Source organism: Echinops telfairi, unplaced genomic scaffold (genome assembly GCF_000313985.2).
Source record: "Echinops telfairi isolate 266 unplaced genomic scaffold, ASM31398v2 ScPeMD7_7475;HRSCAF=8513, whole genome shotgun sequence".
Taxonomy (NCBI): domain Eukaryota; kingdom Metazoa; phylum Chordata; class Mammalia; order Afrosoricida; family Tenrecidae; genus Echinops; species Echinops telfairi.
Genome location: NW_022111379.1, coordinates 2,447,368 through 2,461,207, shown reverse-complemented (window position 1 = coordinate 2,461,207; position 13,840 = coordinate 2,447,368). Strand labels below are relative to the sequence as shown.

The 13,840-nt window shown below is 48.8% G+C and overlaps 1 protein-coding gene across 1 annotated transcript in view; it reads left to right on the top strand.

Annotated features, from left to right (window-relative positions):
• The window catches only part of AAGAB (alpha and gamma adaptin binding protein), a gene marked incomplete at its 5' end in the record, with an annotated part of 38,187 nt that extends 24,353 nt beyond the window's left edge, over window positions 1-13,834 (top strand). Inside the window, 5 exons of the mRNA XM_045285788.1 lie at window positions 8,746-8,828; window positions 9,950-10,049; window positions 11,972-12,076; window positions 12,499-12,548; window positions 13,309-13,834. Coding sequence (XP_045141723.1) covers window positions 8,746-8,828; window positions 9,950-10,049; window positions 11,972-12,076; window positions 12,499-12,548; window positions 13,309-13,386 — 416 coding nt within the window. The remainder of the gene's footprint in view (window positions 1-8,745; window positions 8,829-9,949; window positions 10,050-11,971; window positions 12,077-12,498; window positions 12,549-13,308) is intronic.
• Window positions 13,835-13,840: the final 6 nt, after the last annotated feature.

Genomic DNA, 13,840 nt, shown 5'->3' with positions numbered 1-13,840 from the left:
TTCTCTCTCATGGGCCTGGTCCACCAGAAAGCATCATGTTTGGTAACAGTTTAAGGGCAAGATGGCCCGGAGAAGCTCATTGAGTTGTTGTTACTTTCCGGATGCAGTCTCGTCTCTTTGGTCCCCGTGGGAAGACCGCGGTCTACAGCGTGCCTTTGCTTTCACGTGCCAGTTTCATGTCACCCTCAGCCCCGTCCAGTGGTCTCTGCCGCCCAGGCGCTGCTGTGCTGGGTTTCCTCTGCATTTTTTCTCCTGCACTCCTGGTTCTTGGGAATCCACTGGGTCTGTGACCAAATACTGCTAGGGAGTGAGGAGCAAGGAGGGAAGGTGTGTGATCTGTGTTAGCTCTAATCTGTGAAGGAGGGGTTAGACTAAACAAATACTGCCACGTGGTGGCTTTGACCCCTCCCTGGGAAGCCGTCACTGGAGTTTACTTTTCCTTCTCTGTTACACTCTGCTCCCCAGCCATGCAAGTGGGTGAGGAAGGAGTGGGATTTTCATCGTTGGAGACAATTCTTTCTCCTGGCCGTTTTCTGGTTTTTGGTTTTGCATTTCCCCATCGTACATGGCAAGCATGACGTGGTAACAAGATCCCGTGGCAGGGTGTCCAGATTCTAGCTCGCGCGTTAACTCGTGGATGGAGCAGTAGTTAGAAACGAGCACTGAAAACTGTGATTCTGCGAACGCTCTCCCGAGAAAGTAGATCAGTGACTAATGCCTTCAATACGAGGTTTTTTGGTTTTTCAAGTACAAGGGGCTTATTTAAAAAGACAAGGATAGACACATGTAGAGAGACTGAAGTCTAGTTGTGGTTGCCAGCAGCAGGGAGGAGCACCGAGTTTGGGGTTATAGTGATGGAAAAGCCACGTTGAGTTAGGGTTGGGTGGCACAGCTGTTTGATATCATTGCTTTCAATCAAGTGCAACCGGAAAGAAGTTGAGTTGGCAAATGGGCGGTGGTAGATCAACAACAAAAAGAACAGCTGCTGAGGCGGCTGGTAGACAATCCTCATAGGATTTGAGTTCTTGGTTTGGGTGTTCAGGGTCATGGTTTCAAGGACATCCCAGTTAATTGGCCTCAGAACCTGTTAGTGCTTCTGTCCTCCCTCCCGTTCGACGTGTGGTGCCGGGGTCCTGCAGGCTCCTCCCGCGGTCGACGTGTGGTGCCGGGGTCCTGCAGGCTTGCCGGCAGTCATCCAGAGTAGCCCGGTTCTCTGCCTGAAGCCCCAGGCCAGGACCGTCTGGCCAAGTCTGAGGCAGGAAAGGGAATGTGGGAGGAAGAGCCGCCCCGAACTGCTGCCTCCTTGACCAGGAGACCAGGAGAACCTGGTGGCGGTACCTGGCTACCGTTAGCCATTGTTTTAAAATCAAAGATTCAGAGAAGAATTCCGATGAAAGGGGGAGAAAAGGCCGATCAGAATTTCAAATTCTCATGGAGTCCAGATGTCTGGAGACCCAGAGCTGGAAGAACCAGCGACAGCGTGTCAGAAGACAGTCGCTAACCTCTAAGCCTTAGCTTGACTATGCCCTGACGCAAGAGTTCAGTTTCCCTCAGAAAAACGTCTGCTCTGAGCTTTGTGCTTCTTGAAGAGATTGACTGACAACAGCAGCATGAAAGGTCACATAGGAGCCTTGGGGGGGTGCGGGGTGGGGGTGGGAGTGCACGCTAATGGGGGGAGAGGGAGCTAATCAGTGTCACTGTTTGTCCACCTTGAAACTTGAAGTGGTGTCGTTTCTGCTTTGTACATTGTCAACAACCAAGAAACTCTGAAAAATGAAGACTGGCGACTAGTTAGAAATGTGTAAGTACCGTCACGGAAAGTAACATGAAGTCACTGAGAGGAAGCATGGTGTAGGCGTGGCTTCGTGTCGTCTGTGCCGGGGACCTTGGCGAATGGCTTCCGGTCGCTGTGCCCGCTTTCCTGATCTGAGGGAGGGACGTATAGAAACACACCAGGCCAAAGATCCCGTTGAATGGATTCCATGAAAATTGAGTTCCTTGAGTTCAAGTGAATTTTTTTCTTTTTTCTTTTTAATCCCAGAGCCAAATACTAGGAAACCTCATTCCTTCTCCGCTTTAAAAAAAAAAAAAGGACATTTGCATGCTCTCTGACCGTTGGCTGTGAATATTTTGATTAAAAATATGTATTTCATAGAGAACCAAATATAAGCGGGTGAGTAAAACATGCGTCTAGGGTTTAGCTCATGGATGCATGCGTTTATTCCAAACACCTTGTGCTTTAACCTGTTTCTGCAAGCGGGGGATGGCTACTCTCGACCTTGTGCGTGTCTTAGCCTCAGTAACGTGTCTTCCCCAAAGGAGGACCCATCCAGACGGTGGCTTCCTGGGGCATCTGCCGGGCAAGTTACATTCCAAGGCAGAGAGTCAGAAGGTTCTGGTGATTGTTTTTCCCGTTGCAGTGGGATAATCGTCATGGATTTTCCCATACAGGATGATCATAACGGTTTATTGGGAGCAAATGTGAAGACAATAGAAAACTGAGTGTTGAAGAAAAGGCTGGGAAAGTTGTGCTTGAGTATCAGAACACAACAAAGGTTGTCCTCCGAGAATTTCTTCCTGGAACCCCCACCCTAGAGTCTGACCCCGGACAGCTTTTTTATGCCCCTCAAACCCAAAGAACGTTGAAGAGGCACTCGGTTTGATCCCTCGAGGCCGCCCCAACCACCACTTGGACACGGGAGTAAGCCCGGGAGCCCAGAGGTCTTGGGAAGAAGGGTTGGCACGATGGCAGCACCACCTTCAGAAGCACATAGATCAGAAGGAGGAGATGCCGAGACACAGCCGCGTCCCGTTGGATATTTTCGTTGAGGAAAGGGTTCTGTGACCTTTATAGCATGGCTGCTTGACTTAGCCTTATGACTATCTGTGGCTGTCTGTGTAAGAAATACATATCTCCTAAGTCAGATGCACAGGGATTTTTATGTGTGTGACTGAGTTGTAGGAGCGAGGACAGGAAGAGGAAACCGTGAAGAGTTCAGGAAGCTAGGAGGCACTAAATGTCTGAAGAAAGTGATTAGACTTGTTTTTAAACTCCACCCCCCACCCGCACCCCACTTATCCTTACATAAATACGCAGTGGGGAAATCTCCTCGAGTTAGCCACCCGGAGACAATGCTCTTCTACGGCCACCCGGCAAGAACACTGATGCTACCTTCTTTGGAGCGATTTTTAGAGCTGTTTTTAAACTGCCTTAAAAAGAGTGTCTTTTTCTTCACACTAAAGTATTGTTTCATGGTTCACATTTCTGTACCACATTTGGTTCTGAACCACTTTTGAGTTGATTCGAAACATTCCTTTGAAAGGCTATCGGTAGCGTGTGCTTCAGGCTCTGAAGATGGCACTTGGCAATGGGACCATCATTGTTAGTGCAAAGCTTCCCTTTACAACTCGGAAGGGACTACGCATTCCAGCCTGGAGCTCAATTGGTTCAGAGTTTGCGTGTGCTCACCACTTACAGGAAAAAAAGACCAGGAGGACACGCACCGAGATGTTAACTGGTTGACGTCTTCACTTGGCGACTTAAGTTTCTTCTTTATAGTTTACGCTGTTTGCCAAATTTCCTGTGATGACTGTATTTGTAATCAGGGAAAAGTGAACATTCCTAGTCTGATTACTTTCTGGTCGTGTGTTATATTCTCAGTTATTAGCAAAACCAGTTCTGGAATTTTGAACAGGTGTCCTGATTGTCATTGGAAGAGCAGAGATTCACATACCTGAGTCCAAAGTCAACAGTGGGGCCAGATAAAGTGCTTAACCCTCTCTCTTTAGATGAACACACTTTGTAATACTTCACATGTGTCCTTTGTCAAGGAGTGGGGTTAGTGAAAGCAGAAGTCAGTTTTTTGGATCCTTTTGTGATTTCAAACAATCTTCAACTAAAGTGCAATTTGAAGTTATCATCTTCTAAGCACACTAGTGAAGTAATGTCTAACGGAGTGCTTCCGTAGAAGAAGTCATTCAAATAGTGGGGTGTGATTTAAGGATACAATTGAAAAGTGTGCAGAGCTTCCCCTTGTAAGTTGAAGTATCTCAGCTGTGGTAAACGTATCACCTGGGTGGAAAGGAACATCCTGATAATGAGGGAAAAGAGCGGGAGAGGAGGGAAAGTGAATATCAAGAAAAGGAAAATACTTGGCAGGAAGTTGGAGTCCTTAAGAAGCCCAGGACTTGCTCCTTTAAAGAAGGGAACATTGACGCAGAAACACGGAAAATACAGCAGCAGGGGCGGTCTAAGACACTTTGGGAGCAGGATCCTGGAAATATTTCGAGTAGCATATATACATTTGAAGTAAGAGCTTCCTCGATGCCTGTACTAGCTAATGCTCACAGCACTGGGCTGACCGTCCTCGGGCTGCCACTGAAACTTCTGCATCCCTGCCGGGCGCCTAGCACTGCTGGGAGCTGTTGAGAACGGAGAGAGCATGAGCCGGTGGCTCTGTCTGCCGGGAGCCGATGCAAGTTACATCAGATGTTGTGCTGGCGTAGTCTCTGATGGCACCGGCACCGGCACCGGCATTGAGAGAGGGGGGTGAGGGATTGAGGTCACCCAGAGACAGTCCCAGAGTAGAAGGAAGAGAGGTCTCTTCTTGTCAGAAGGAAAAGCTTAAATCTGCTTTTATTCTGTTCTTGTGAAACGAACGACTCTCCCAATCAGTAGGTCTGTCAGTTGCCCCTTGAAGGACATGTGACAGCACTCTAGGTAGTGGTGAGGAGAGGCCGGGGACACGCTGCTCTACACCCTTGTTAGGAAGATCATAAATATGCCCGCGCCCCCTGCCCCAAACAGAGCGTGATCCAGCCCCTAATGTCAGCATTGGGGAGCCAAGGAGCCCTGGTCATGAGCATGGATGCCATGTACAGGCACCGAAGGTACAGCAGGACTTATCATCTGTCTGCAAGAAGCAATGGCCAGTACCTCCCTGAGTTACTCCGGTCAGTTGGTGAGTGGCATGGAAGTAACATGTGATTAAATATCTGACATGCTACTGAAAGTTCTGACGTGGTCAGTTAAAAATCACAGTCTGAAACAGGGATATAATGAAGGATTACTGACAAAAGGAAACTACGTATGACTAGAAACACCTTTTTGCACTTGACCCAAGCATGTGTTGTACCCAGGATCTGCATATTAAGCATTGACAGTCTCAACTCCATACATGCTACCCAGACCTCTTGGCTTAATGGAACAAGTATGTCATTTAGAAGCAGAGAAGTAGAGTTCAAGTTGTAGTTCTAGCTGTGTGACGTTGAACGAGTTGTACTTGAAAGAGGAAAGTAAAAGTACCTGTCCTGGTACTTCAAGAAGCTCCGTGGTGCAGCAGTTAAAATGGCTTGGCTGCTAACGGCAAGGCCAGTGATTCGGACCCACCAGCTGCTCCACAGGTGAAAGATGTAGCAGTCTGCTGCCATCAACATTTACGGCCTTGTATCCCATTGGTAGCATAGAGGCTATGCATTGGGCTGCTAACAGCAAGGTCAGCAGTTCGAAACCATGTGCCACTCCTCGGGCGAAAGCCTGGGCTTTCTACTCCCATAAAGTGGTACGGTTTTGGGAGCTCCCGGGGGCAGGTCTATCCTTGCCCACAGAGTCACTATGAGTTGGCATCAACTCCATGGCAGTGGGTTTGGTTTGGAGTTTTGTATCTGTGCTGCTGCAGTGAGCACTGGTTTGGGGTTTTGGAACCCCAATGGGGCAGTTCTGTTTTATCTTAGAAGATAACTAGGAGTTCATCATAAACCCAAGGAATCGTCATGATGATCAATGAAGTACGTATAGTTGGCTGTTATTAACTTTACCACGATCCTGAAAGCTGAGTATTCTATAAAGTTGAAACAGAAGTACAGAGAGGGCATGGTTTGCATAAGACCACACAGTAAATAATGGAAAATCCAGCCCTTATCTATCTCCAGCTTTTTTACACTTAACGTACTGCCTAGCAAGGACTGTAGGTTAGGTGTTGGCTGCTAACCACAAGGTCAGCAGTTCAAACCCATTAGCCGCTCCAGGGGAGAAGGATGGGGCCTTCTCTTCCCAGAAAGATTTGCAGTCTAAGAAACCCTGTATCGGGCCATGATGAGTCGGAATTGACTTGGGTGGTAGGGGTTTGGGTTTCTCATGTTGCCATGGTAAGATAATGGAGGAGAGGAGCAGAAAAACTAAAACAAAACGAACTAAAAATACTTTTTTTAAAGCTAGTTTTCTTTTTCTCCATACTGAATTTTTCTTTTGCCTAGATTGTTAATTCTCTAAATGCCTTGAGCAGCATAGATCAAAATAAACACGTGCAATGCGCTTTATGCTTCTAAAATAATAAAGTGCCTTAGATTTGTTAGAGACCTAAGCAATTTTGTCTTTATATTTTTCTTGAAACTTTTTAACGTGGGGGTAGGGGGGAGTCTTCCCAATGCTTGGGAATTGCCTAGTTCAAATTTCTACTCCAAAGGCTCTCCTTGGAGACTTCTCATCTCATGACCTACACTACTGGAGTTTTATATTCTCCTTTTTATTTATTATTCTCCTAACTTCCTGGTCTCCAAATCATCGAGTCAATTCCAACTCACAGTGACGCTCCAGGCCAGAGCGTAGCTGCCTCTGTGCATCGCTGAGGTTCAAGTCTTGACAGCAGCAGACAGCATCAGCGTTCTCCTTTGGAGCAGCTGGTGGGTTTGAACTGCTGACCCTGTGGTTCGCAGTAGGGCACAGCCCACTGTGCCACCAGGGCTCACTTACTGGCCTACTGAAGTTAAATGAGATGTGTAGGGCCCAAAGTCTAATCGTTTCAGATTACTTATTTGGCACTACTTTCTGTGGCCCTGAAGTGGGAAGAGGAGTGGTTGGGTGAAGGGAGCCGTTGGTTCTGCCCTGGTTAGTAGCCTGTGACATTAGTAAAACCATGGATGTGAGAGCCCAAGGAATAAATTCCTCACAATGGGAATGACATTTCCATGCCCTGAATCCTGAGGAGGAAGGGGGAAAAAAATCTCACAAACCAGAAAAGGTTTATGTAATTCTATCTGGTGACAAGAATAATTTTTACAGTGGGTGTATGTGGGCAGCGTTTTGATAAACATTGAACTGAGCAAAACTGAAATTTCTTTGAAGCCATATGTGGGTAAAATTGTACCCGACTGTTTTTGTGCAACATTAATGTGCAAGCAATCTGCCTTTGGGTAAACCAAAATAGTTGTTTTTCTCATTCTGTGCATTTATGTCTCCAACTTCCTTAAAACAAGCCATGGACCATAAAGACCTCTCTCGTCTAAGAAAGTTCTGAGCAGAAGTTTTCCAGTCTCATTGTAATTAACCTACAACCTGACTATAAGCTCAACATCACTGTGAACCTTGAAAGGATTCAACACATGAAGAGTTTGATTTATCTATTAAGTACCTTTGGGACTTTGGTGGCATGGTGGTTACACATTGGATTGCTAACCATAGGGTCAGCAGTTTGAAACCACCTGCCGCTCCAAGGGAGAGAGACAGGGCTTTCTGCTCCCATAAAGAGTGACGGTCGTGGAAACCCTCAGGGCAGTCCTGCCCTGTCCTACGGGGTCACCAGAAGTCAGACGATATGGCAGTGAGCTGGGTGTCATTCAGTAACTTTGCAGTAGGAATATTTATACCCAGGTAGTTTTAAGTTATGGCCAAGACAAGCTAACAGAAGAAAGAGAGAGGGGCGCTCAAGGTTGTCTCTCCATCAAAATATGAGCTTTGTAATCAGAAGGAACTTTAACAATCAGGAAGCGCAGCCTCCTCGTTTTCTAACAGAAAACCTGTTGCCGTAGGTCACTTCTAACTCATAGCAAAGCTTGTGGAACAGAGTAGCTCTGCACCCGGGCTTCCGAAGCGGTACGTCTTTCCAGAGGCAGGCTGCCATGCTCTCTGCCCTGCAGCGACGGAGGAGGGCCGGTACGTGGTCAGCAGCGGAGCACCCGACTGCTCTACCGCCGGGGCTCCTCGGGAAATGGAGGCACAGAGATTAGTTGGTTTGCCCAGTATCACATAGGAAGGCAGACTAGCCTCATCATCCTCTTTCCCCTAGTCTGTATTTTTCATCTTTTCGTCCGCTGTTAGAATGAGATACTTCATTTTTTTTAAAGTGTCTTTAAGCAGGTAATACACGAGCATGGAACAAAAGGGAAGCGATATAAAAAGGGTTAAGGTATACAGGGAGGGATTCGGCCTTCCTTCTGGCTCCTGTCCATCCTCCTCCCTCCCTCATGGTCAGCAACTGCAAAGATGGAGACTCCTTGCTTTGCTTGTTTTTAAATGTTTTCATGGTGAGCTGGGTGAAGGTTGCCAGAGCAAATCCTGCTCGGCTCCGCACTCCCTGCACACTGTTTCAGTCCTTGACTGCAGTCCCTCCGTGCAGCGCCCTGGCTAATCGCTGCCTCCTGCCCTTGGCTTCCCCTCCTCCTCCTCCTCCTCTCCCAGCCCTTTCTGCCTCTGCACCTGCCCGTGGTCCCCATGGCTGAGTGTGCCCAGCAGTGCCTCCCTCCCCCGTGGGCCCCTTACAGACTTGCTGGGCTGTTTGTTTGTGGTGGCTGTTTATATCTGACCTGTCAGTTTACTTCTTTATTATTGAGAATGGCGAGTTTCTGGCCATTTCTTTGTTTTGTTTTGATAGAACTTAGTGGGGAAATGTGATTGTCTCATCATCCCAATCCTATCAACAAGTTCAAATGGGAACGAAAAGGTTCAGTGAGTCTATTTCTCCTTTTCAGATCGGAACCAAGGCTTTGGCCTTCTCAGTTCCTTGGCTGGAGCACACCGTCCCCCCGGGGCAGCGGAGCACGCGCACTCCGAGGTAAGGGTGTTTTCTGCCCTCTCTTCTCTCTCTGCCTTTAAGTTCTCCTTACACTTCTGGATCTTTACACCTTTTGTTCCTGCCCCCCCATTTAAAGGTCTGAAGCAGCGGTGTCGTGCGCACATCTGTTGATCAGGCGGCTGGGTCAGCCCCTGTTGAAGTGGGAAGCCCCTTTCTGGACGTTGCATTTGGGGCTTGGGTGTGTTTGTTTGGGTTTAAACTACTGGCCGTCCTTGCCGCCTGCAACATAGGGAGTTCTGCCTTGGGCTGCTGACGGCAAAACCTCCACCTGCCCCGTGGGAACCAGGTGGGGCTTTCTACTGCCACAGACTGGCAGTCCTGGACCCCACGGGGCGCTGCCGCTCTGTCCTCTAGGGCTCACTGTGAGTCGGCATGTTTTCCTTTAGTTTTGTGGTTTCCTTAAGGCGTACGTACACCTGCAGCGGAGCTTAGGCTTAACACAGAATTTTTGTTTCTTTGTTTTCTCAAGTACTTTCTGTGTGCAAGGTTCTGCATTCCACTTTGGGTGAGGTCCCTGCCCTCACTGAGAGCGGCGTCCAGTCTCAGCCCTCTGTCCTCGGGGCCAGTGTGCCAGGACCAAGAGCAAGCCCGCGGCGGGACTTCTCCTCACGCTCGGAGCGGTTTCAGATAAGACAGTGTCTGTCTCTGCCTTTTGAGTAGAGTGGACAGACACCAGACAAAAATGATTCAGTAGCCTATAGGGGAACCATAACACTTTCTAGTTTTTTCCTTTTAAGACAATAACTCCGGGTTACCAAGTTTTCAGACTTTATTTATTTTTCACGATAAAGTGCACATTTATTTCAACTTTTCACGGTGACTTGGGCGAAGGCCTACAGAGCAGACCGTCAGTTTTCTGCTCAGCGCTCACCCACGGCTGCTTCAGCTCATCCGCTGGCGTCTCCTCCGTGTGCCGTCCCTGACCCACTTCCTCCATTCCTTCGATTTCTTTTTATTTTCTGCTTTGATGTTGGGCTGTTCCCTCTCTCCATGCCTCTAGCTCCTAGCACTCCTTCGCTAAAGCCAACCAAGATGTGGCTTTTTTGGTAATTTCGTTCTGAGGAAACCTGCTGTTAAATTATTGTGTGTGTTTTCCTCAGCCACAGCCCTCTTTGCCTGCCGCAGACAGAAGCGGAGCCCTCCTGGATCACCGGGGTGCTGCGTCCCACACGGCAGAAGCCCAGGTTGAAAGCATTGTGGGTAAGCGCCTTCTCCGGCTACCAAGAGACGGCTTTGTGAAGGTGGAAGGAGTAGCGGAGTGCAAGCCCTGGGTGGGAAGTGGACTTTACACAGGGAGAAACGAGGAAGGTGGATTGTGTGTTCTCAGTGCCCAGAATCTGAGCCTTGCGGATGGCTACAGGGAAGAAGAGGATGAGCACCCATCAAAGACACCGGCCTTGCTTCCTCTTTGGTCCTCTTGGCAGGATCATGATTGACATTGTCTTAGCTAAGCGGGGGGCAGCTTTCTGTTTCAGACTAACGCTCAACACTAACCAGAACCGCAGTGGTAAGGATAACACAACTTTATATTGCTGAACTCTTTTACAGCATTTTCACCATCTTCTCTACCTGCTTTTCATTTGGTAGCAAAGGTTGGCAGAGACGTTATGCTACAGAGATGACGCTGAAGCAAGGTTCAAGGCTGTCTTGCAAAGAGATCTGGACTTGGAACCAGATTCCAGTCTGTTGGCTGAAAGCCAGAAAGCCAAAGAACTGATGGACAGGATCTGTGAATGTTGCTTTATGGAGAACCTGACTCTCTGTTCACTACCCAAGGGCACACATGCACTCACATTACAGTTTTGTTTAGCTGTTTTTTTTTTTATCTGATTGCAAAATAGTAGAGCAAATTCAAGTTGTTGATTATAGAAACATGTAAAGAAGAAAAAAATATTAGTAGCCTCTTCTCTCCCATCTATTCAACCGTGTCCTTTTTCAACAATCCTTCCAATGGGCTTTCAAACCGGGTAAAGTTTCTTCCATCAAAACAAACCTTGAACCACATTGAAAGGGGTGGAGAACAAGGGAATAATCCAAATAACTTTGGAAAACCGTATTCAGACTGGACAGTGTAAGGCTCAAGACAAAAACCACAATGGAAACAAACACTGAACTCTCCGTAATGGACTTGCCTCTCACAGGGACAGGCGTCATCAGTGCTGAGATGACTCTGCATGTGTGTTACGGTTGGACAAAAATTAGACTGTGCTTCATGAGCGCTGGGCTGCTTGCTGTCAGAAATGGGAGCTACAAATAAGGGCACGGCGAGGATGAGCCCTGTGCCCCTGCGCTGGAATCGAAGATGCCACCAGAATCGGGTATTGAAACAGAAACCAGGTTGCCTGGCGATGTAGCTCATCCCAGCTCCAGGGCAGCCAAACGCAAGGGGAGCCCAGAGCAGCAAAAGAAGGACGTGTTGGACCAAGATCGGTGATGTGTTAACAGGGTACACAGACCATGCTGGAAGAGCTTCTAGTAGCAAAAAGTGGAACAAAGTAATTAGGTTACTGACACTGACACCAGTTATAACCCCTAGAGTAAAATAAGTGTGCGTTATACTAGTGGTGAGAAGTATTCACAGATCAGAGTAGCACACTCAAGCAAGAGGTTAACAGGTTGCTGTGGTTCTAGTAGGGACGCGTGTCCTCACCACATTAGAGGTTGCTTGTCACCGACAGATAGGAAAGCATCTGTTGTTGCATAGTAAAATGGGGGCTCCATGTCATCCTTTGCTGGGGGTCGAATCCGCGTTCCTTAAAGGAAAGAGGCCTTCAGAGCTGGACCAACCCACGAACCGGAATCGGGCCGCACGTGACACCGGCTGCAGTGGCCACCTCTGAGCTGGAGTCCTCCCCGCGCCCCCCTTTCCTCGCATGCGGTGTTGGGCAGGTGGGCCAAGCTGTGGTCCATTGTGGGCCCCGCACACCCTCGATCTGGGACACTACTTGCCAAGAAGAGGTGTGCGCTGGTTTTAAAAAAAAATCCCCCAACTTACAAAATCACACAGCTCCCGAGTCTACACGATGCCTGCCCTGACTCCAGCATCGAAGCCGTGAGATTCTGTGTATGGAGCGCACACGTAAAGAACGGGGCCCAAGTAACGTGACCCATCCTCCTTTCAGATCCCATGTTAGATCTGGATATTCAAGAATTAGCCAGTCTCACTACGGGAAGAGGCGACGTGGAGAATTTCGAAAGGCTGTTCTCAAAGTTAAAAGAAATGAAAGGTAACCCGCTCCACGGGGTCTGCCAGGCGCCCGCCCCTTACTCGTCTGCTTTTACTCTCTCTGGTTTTCGCGCCTTGAGGAGCTTCGTTCCATGGGGGACCGTGCCCTTCTCTGTTGGGAAAATCCCCCTGGGGAAATATTCTTCCTCCTCCTTTCTCTCTCCTCGTGCTCCTCCCCCTCCCCGTGGCCCCGTGCGGTCCGTCTCATTACCACGGACTCAGTAAGATCCCCACCAGTGTGCTCACATCGTTACCATCTGGAGAAGTTGGACGACTTCACACTTCCCAGTATCTGTAATGACTAGACCGTAAACATATGGCTCTGAAACCCCATCTCCCATCTCCCAGTGTTAGAACATCCACGCGCTCCAGATTCCCTGGGGCGGCGTTTGATGCATCTCTTAAGATGTCTTTCCCTCCTAGATAAGGCCGCGACGCTTCCTCACGAGCAAAGAAAGCTGCATGCAGAAAAGGTGAGACAGCCGGTCGGTGTCTCTTGAGTATCTACCAAAGGTCCTGGGGCAGCATCGTGACCGGGCGCAGGTGCTTGTTGGGAAAGAGTCTTCGTGTGAGCCATGGGAGACTCACTTTACAACAAATTGACTGTTGATACAATAGTAGCGGAGCTCTGGCCGTCAAGATGTTTCCGGTATATATTGAGTGGCATGGGGTTTTCATGTAAACTCAGGAGACGTCTTATTTTGTGACTATTGAACAATTACTGCCTTTTACAAAAAACCAGTGCACGTCTTTCCTTGGCAAGGAGTGCACACAGTCCTTATTCCATTGTGTAAACGTGTCATTTCTGACCCCTAGCCCTTTGGGGCAGCTTGGCCAGGAGCACCATTTGTGTCCATAAGTAAGGAGCTCTTAGCTGCTAACCAGAAGGCTGGCACGGCAGTTGAAACCCACCAGCCGCTCTGCAGAACTAAGATGTGGCAATCTGCTTCTGTAAAGATGGCAGCCGTGGAAACCCCAGGGCACTTCTCTGTCCTACAGGGTGGCCGTGAGTCCGAATGGAATCGACAGCAGTGGGGCTTATTGGGATGGACACATCCTTACATAACCCTAGTGTACAACTCTGATTTTATCCTGGGAATCAATGCCTAGAGGTGGAAGTCCTGGGGCCACCAGGTGTGCTGCGGGCCAGCGGCAAAGTGTAGAACTGCAGGTGTGCCTGAAGTGAGCATACATAGGCAGCGCGTACAGCTGGTTGCTCGATTCTCTCCGCAGGTGGCCAAGGCATTCTGGATGGCGATTGGGGGAGACAGAGATGAAATCGAAGGGCTCTCATCGGATGAAGAAAACTAAATTGTTTGTTCCGGGCTGGAGCAGCCGAGATGCCATCACTCCCTTAACCTGAGTTAAGGGGCATTGCCCTCCTCAGCCCTGTGCTAGTTTGCTAAAACCCCCATCGTGCTGGCCACCCGCCTTGTTGATGGGGCTCCCGTACTGCTCGCGTTTAGTAGGTGTTTAAGGAGAAACGTTTCCCCCGCAGCGTGTTGTGAGGGAGAGAGGAGCATACTGACAACAAGGAATGCGAGTTACCGGTTGGCTTTTTGTATGTGGAATGAGGCCCAGAAACCTGTGTTGTGTGTCCATTTGCACCTCGACACCTAGTGAGACCTAGTCAGCCTTTGAAGTCGTGCTTCTGGGATTCACCCCGACTACTGTGGGTCTGGAGCGTGTCCTGGAAACTGCTTCAAGAGGCCCCTGGCTCTGAGCCGGAAGGCTTTTGATTGTGTGTGTGTGTGTGTGTGTGTGT